A 7,043-nucleotide genomic window follows, 5' to 3' on the forward strand; every position below is an offset into this window, starting at 1 on the left:
TCAAATTGCAACCTAACCTACAAAAGACCAGAGAGGAAGATTTTATATATGTCTTTACATCGTACTGAATCTATTTCTAGCCACATTTTTAATAAAAACGAAAATGGACCATAATGATTTGAGAAAAATGTTACGTTATGTTGTGCTAATTGTGGCCTATCCCTCTGCGTCCGTAGAATGACCATACTTATGACCAATGTCGTAAACTGTCTGCTATTTTGTTGTCAACACAGCAGTCAAAATATCCTGCTTTGGAATCACCCAACACAATAAGGAAAGAATCCATGTAATAGTATTTAAAACTTGATAAAAAATCGATATCGATCAATGATTTTGTAGGTTATGTTAATTGTGGCGTATCACTCGGCATCCGTAGGACGGACGTACTTAGGGTTAATATCGTGAATAGCCTGCTATTTTGTGATCATTTTTTTATAATAGTTGAACTTAAAGTAAACTAAATTTATTTTCAACAAAAAAACGAATAAATTATAAATCTTGAACTGTAATATTTCAATTTAATCCTTGCTTGCCACGCATCTATAGAATAACATACTTGCCACACCGGGATAAGTTTTTACCCCAGTGACGAAAACTGTCATAAAAAATAAATTACTGAATATTTTAACATGAAATTTTTTTTAGAGCATATTGAAATTCTGATTTAAAAGGTAGTGTACTATCTGTGAAGTTCTGATACTTTTTTCCCTCCTATTTCTGTACGGTCCAATCTAGACCATCGCATGGTAAAAGCGTTACACGTCTGGCCAGCGTCTGATCAGCTCGTCCATTCTGGACGAGCTGATCAGCGGCTGTTCAGCGCCGTCTAATCTAGTCCATCTCATGGTTTAGGCGTTACACTTCTGGCCAGCGGCGATATTAGACCGTCTGTCCAGCGTCTGACCAGACACAAGACGGTCTGGCCAGCGCCCCGAAATTTGTCCACACGGGACCCCAACGAGTACCTGAAACCTACACTTAAAACAAAAAATTTCAATTCTTCATGAAATCGACCTTTTGAACAATGTATTCTCGTCCTTTTTTACTTTAAATTATTAATATTGGTCTAGTGGAATATTTATTATCATTGGTTAATTAATTTTTTATGATTTAAGCTAATGGAATTTGTTTAAATATTTTTTTTTATCGAAAATTCGTTTGCCCCCCTAAAAATTATTACTATTAGTCTAGTAGAATATTCATTAACATTCTTTCTTTAATTTTCTATTATTTGAACAAATGGTAATAATTTTAAGGGGGGGGGGGGTGGATAAATTTTCGAGAAAAAAATATTGAAACAAATTTCATTTGTTCAAATAATTAATAATTAATTAACCAACGATTATAAATATGCGTTATATAATAAATATACGTTAGAGGTGTCAACCCCCTATGTCTGATAAATAAAATTCTTCGTTGGATAATTCTCAACAGGCCCCCATACTTTCCCGTCACATTGTTTCAAACCCTAAAAAATTATTCCAAAAACTTAAAAAAGTGATTTTCCCCATGCATTTTACATGGGAAACGTCAACTCAAAATCGAAAAATAAAAATTAGGGAATTTCTTTATTCGGAGTTAGAAGGAAATTGGGAGGATCGTTGCCCCCTAAAGGAGAAAAATCGTTTTTGAGCCATTCTAGTGCAAAAAATAAGAAAAAACTTAGACTTTTTAAAAAATTGTAGACAAAAAGCGGGAAGTGTCATTTTGCCCCTAATATTTTATCTTTTTTATTTGATTAAAATCACTAGAAAAATTTTTCAGTCCTTAGTAGTTCACAGAGAAATTAAACTTATTAACTGGTTGAATACGCAAGAACAAATCAATTGGTTTAATAGGTTTTAAGTTAGCGTGTTCGCCGTGCTCAAATACGCGTCAGCGGTGCATGGCTCTACAGGATAAAACAACCTCAGGAACGCCGTCAAGGCTCTATGAGGCTATCCTGTAGATACAACACTAGCATTAGAGTGATTAAAAAATCGCTATTTATACCTTCTTAACCAGAGAATCTCCTGAAGTGATAAATATCAATCTAAACTGCTTTACCGATCACCGAGATTTTTCTCTCAAATAGATTGAAAGCTATCTAGATTATCGTCAGAACGAGCCAAGATGATGTCATTTTGTCAATTTCTTTAAAATATATATCTCAAGAATAGTGAAAATTTAAATTTTTCCTTTAAATTTCAGGGAAATGTAATAAAATAAACATTTTCAGTAATCTTAGCATCACTTTAAAGGTAAATTTCTACATAATCTCTCCAACTTATCACTATTATTGCGACAATTTTTTCTTGCTTGGTGCAAAATGTTTAAATTTGGAGCAATAATTGTGGAAAACAAAAATATTTTTCCTAATGAAAAAAATAATTTGTTGTAAAATATATGAATCAAGAAATCATGAGATTTTTATCAAGTTTATTTAAAGTATTGATTTGATTTTTATTATTATTTTCCTACAGATGAAACTTTTCAACGTTTTTCAACTTATTTCTTCCAACGTTGTTGACAATATGCCTTCTTCCTGTTTTATCTTATAGATGAATCTGATAGTTTGTAAGCTATTTAAGAAAAAAAATGTAACTCATATAATTGACATCAAGAGAACTTAAGATCTGCACTGTATTATAGAATAAGACGAAATCCCGTTTTGTCGAGTATTGGATTCTAATACTTGACAAAATTTATATTTGGCCAACAGTAGTACTTGTCTAACATAAATTCAAGTTTGTATAGGTACTTTTTTTGATAGTAAATCAATTATAAAATTAGAAATTATAATTCAAAATTTTATATTTTCAAGTTACAGATTTCCTTAGTCTTAAAAAAAGAGTTTTTTGGATAATGTTAACTGCACATTTTGTGGAATAAATTATAAAAATATTATCGCTAGAATTTCATCAACTTAAATTGAAGAAAGATGCCATTCTTTTGCTATCATACAAAAAAATAAATTCGTGGCGCGCAAGATCCACAAATTATTTTTAAAAAGCGAAATTCACGATATTTTAAAATCAGAAAAAACCTTTTTTTAAACTAGCAAGATAATGGCATATTTTTTAAAGAAATCTTAAGAAATTTCATGCTAATTAAATTTTTGTTATAAGAATGTGTAATTAAAACAATTAAGAAATTCCTTTTTTCAGTTTTAAATAAAGTTCCAATTTAAAACCCAATTTTGGTTTTAAATATTACATTAAATATCAATACTAAAAATTGTACGTACAAAAAATCAGCAGAAATTATTGATCCGTAGGAACATTTTTCTCAATTTTCCCAATTTTGAATTCCGCCACTGAAAAAGTGCTTTTTTGGCCAGTTTCACTGTAGAGTAGGGAAGTTTAACATTAGCGTGATACTCAGAGTGACACCCCTGACCCTCTTAAAAAAGAACAAGATTTCCTATCCTAAATCAAATTCCTTGGTTTGCAGGTTTTTCACCTACAATGGTAAAAAAATTGCGTTACAATTTTTAGTTGCAATTATTTCGATAGTAGTATTATGTCTAAATTAAGTAACTAGTTTTTGTAAATTTAAAACATATTTAGTTCAGACAAAGAGTATTTTAATTACACCACCTAAAGTCACGTTGGTCACACATGAGGCAAACACACATAGAAAAACTGCAGTCGCGCCTGATATGGGTTAGACTTAAGCTCAACCTGTGATCATCTCGAAAGACTGGTCCTATACGCAGATATATTTCACCGGATCTAGGTCGAATCTCGTGAACCTTCTTTCGAGTGTCAAGCAATTTCAAACCTCACTTGTATTTCTACTCAATCTTCCTATTTCTAATTGTAAAATTTTTCAGGGGAAAATTCTGTAAAGTCCATCTTATCTTCTAATTGAGAAACGATAGAGCCATAAGAAACGTTGTTGAATAAATCTTGTGAAAGGTCAAGAGAGAAAAGAACACAAATCCCGATCACAGTGTAATGAAACTTTATGTCTTCTATTCTATTAGGAAAATTGAAAAGAACGAATTGACACTTTTTAAACGTTATTCCCATGCACATTTCAAAGCTAATTGACATTTAATGATAATAGTGAAAAAGCATTTGATGTTTATTTTTAATAAAGAAATAAGAATCAGAATAGTACAATAAATACTTGTTTTCGACGTCCAACTGCAAAGGTCAAGCCACAAAGGCACCGTTTTAAAGTTATTTTTGCGAAATTAACCATATTAAACTGATAAAAATAAGAATACACAAGAACGCCTATATAAAAGCAGATTCGGGGGTTGTCTTGTACTGGCCTTGAGATTAAATCAGTCTCTGGAAACGTAAACAGACTATTGTAAACTGGTGACGACCCATTGTTGATGCTGCCACACACTGCCACACAGCTGTGTAAGTGCGTGGGCCAGTAGTTCTTGGAAGGATTAAATCAGTCCATCCAAAATAGGCGTTTTTGTGTATTTAACAATCCATTCAGCTGCTGGATAAAATTTCTTAAAGCTGTGTACTTCTGAAGAATTTTAGGTGATTCTAGGTGGTTGTGGGTAATTCCACGTTTATATGACATCCTGAGTTGGATCCATCAACATTCTATTTCGCGAGGATTCAGTGAAGCGAGGCTTAAAGCAATGTGAAGCAATGCTCGTCATCTGTCATAACCTCATAACCGTGCAGGTGGTATGATATGGTATGAGGCGTGTGATGTTGTGTGAATTCACGTCAGAGGTATGAATCGTCATGTCGAGAGAACTCAAAATTATTTGTGCACCGAACAGGCAGTGAGTAACGGAAACGAAAATGCAACCGGCTTCCGCAAAATCAAAACTCAGGTATCCAGGGAAACATGAGCCACTGGACAGACGGAAACTTATGTCAGCTTGTCAACCTCTATTCACAGTTCAAAAACCTATGGGACCGAAATCACCCTTGCTATTACAAACTTCGATGTAGATACGACTCTTATAATGAAATTCGAAAAGTACGTTTAATTTACCGCAATATTCTTAATTCAAATTATATTTAAATTCAGGCCGATCGAACTTTAGTGATGTTACGAAATTTTTAAGGGCTGAAATTTATTGTTTTACCAAGCAAAATATTAAACACGTATTTTTTCGCTAAAAAACTTTTTCGTCAAAAGTTTTTTTAAGGTCAAAATGTTTCTATGAATTTAGGTCTATTTTAATATTTAAGTGAATTATGAAAAAATAAGGATTTTTTTTTATTTTGGTAAGAAATTGACATAATTTAATTTTCTTCGCAGCCGTTTGTTCTGAAATATACACTATATCAATTTTGTACAGAAACTTAATAAATTATCAACATTACGAAAATGACATAAGTTTTTCTAAAAAACTTAAATGTGAATGTTCTCGGAAAGGCCGCCTTTAATTTTTTCTTGATTTCTAAAAAGATTTATAGTAGTAGAAGCGATATATACTGTGACTTTCGCCTTCTTCAAACAATTCCTTTATATACAAAAACCAATTTCTGAAATATGAAATTAGTTTTTCAAAATATGAATACTTTTTTCAAACATTTTTATTTTTATGGCTTAAAGAAGCTAAAATTATGTTTATATTTTCAAAATATAGGTATAAAATTTAGAAATATCCTACTTTTCAAATTTTAAATTAAAAAATTAATGATATAATGAATCATTCTTTTCTGTTTTGATTAATTTTACTCCTTGCTTTACTAAGTAAAAGTTACAGTGTACTCGAATTTTCGTAATTTTATGTTACACATAACATTATAAAACTTTGTTTACGCAAAACTTGACACCTAATTTTCCTGAATTTATCATATTTTTCAAAATTGATCGCAGAAATGCCATAATTTTGGTAAAAAAAGAAAAATATCGAATTTTTTAGTGCCGCATTAAATCAATTCTAAAAACTAGTAATGCTCTGAAATTCTAGATTATCAAAATATGAAAATCATATTTTATTTTACAGGTATTTTTTAATTAGTTTAGAATTTTTAAGGAGCTCTTTTAAATATAAATTTATGCAAAATGCAGTATGCATGATATAAAATAAAATATTTCTCTAAATCTATATAAAGCGACCAATTATGTGGGATATCTTCGCCATATCACTAGGAATCGAAAAAAATCAAGAAAACACACAGGGGAACCTTTTTAAAATAATTTTCATGTTTTTCTAAGGGGCTTGAAAGATTGTAGATTATACCACAAGCTACCGCAAAAAATCTGAACTATGTTAATTTTTTCACATCATACCACATTTAAAGAAAATTTTCTTCAATTTTTTCGTAATTTACCTAAATATTCAAGTGTCCCTAATAAGTTCATAAAATTTTTTTTGAAGTAACAAAAAAAACGTGTCTCTTTTTTGGCTGTAGAAGATAATATATTTCAGCCCCAAAGAAATCTGTGACATCACCAGGGTCAGACTTTCCTATTTCATATGAAATACGTCTTGTACTCAAATTGTATATAAACCTAATTTGTATTTTTTAAACTAATACGAGTACATTTATTTTGTTTTCGATAATGTGAGATATAATCCAGAATATTTTTTGAATATATATTATTTAAAAATCCTAAACCTTTGGAATATCAACGAGTGGTGATATCATTTGGACAGCAATTTTTATTTATAGGGTCTCTCCACGCCCGGTCTGACGGTGACTCGTGTGTTATCGAAACTCTGGGACTTGCGAAGTGATTACGTAGCTGAGTTACGCAAAATGCAAATCGCAAAGAAACGGAATTTCCATTACCAGCCGAGAAAAATATGGTTTTCGGCCATGCATCGATTTTTGTACGATTCTCTAGACACAGACGAAAAACCCACTGAAGATTCTTGCGATGTAAGTCATTCAACTTTACAATAATAAAAATATTAATAATTATATTATTATTTTCTGTAGAATAATAATATATAATATCGCACTTAGTGAGAAAAATAAAAAAATCCTTTTATTAACATATTTTCATTCTCATATTTTTAAATATATTATATATATTTTTTTAAAAGTCTTTTTTTAAACACTTTTTTAGACATTTTTGTAAAAAGACAAAACTTTTAATTTCTTTATATAAGACATGTCAAT

The 7,043-nt window shown here is 30.6% G+C and overlaps 1 protein-coding gene across 1 annotated transcript; it reads left to right on the top strand.

Moving 5' to 3' along the window:
- Positions 1-4,643: 4,643 nt before the first annotated feature.
- Positions 4,644-6,824, top strand: LOC117175497. Its single transcript, XM_033365204.1, has 2 exons — positions 4,644-4,941; positions 6,591-6,824. The coding sequence occupies exons 1-2, from the start codon at positions 4,807-4,809 to the stop codon at positions 6,822-6,824; spliced, it is 369 nt and encodes a 122-aa protein (XP_033221095.1). The 5' UTR covers positions 4,644-4,806.
- Positions 6,825-7,043: the final 219 nt, after the last annotated feature.

Source organism: Belonocnema kinseyi, chromosome 6, assembly GCF_010883055.1.
Source record: "Belonocnema kinseyi isolate 2016_QV_RU_SX_M_011 chromosome 6, B_treatae_v1, whole genome shotgun sequence".
Classification (NCBI taxonomy): Eukaryota; Metazoa; Arthropoda; class Insecta; order Hymenoptera; family Cynipidae; genus Belonocnema; species Belonocnema kinseyi.

Bases quoted from the DNA above. Each gene is read 5' to 3' on its own strand.
- LOC117175497 (XM_033365204.1), top strand. From the start codon at position 4,807: ATGAGCCACTGGACAGACGGAAACTTATGTCAGCTTGTCAACCTCTAT. The intron at 4,942-6,590 runs GTACGTTTAATT...TTTTATTTATAG, and splicing joins CTTATAATGAAATTCGAAAA to GGTCTCTCCACGCCCGGTCT.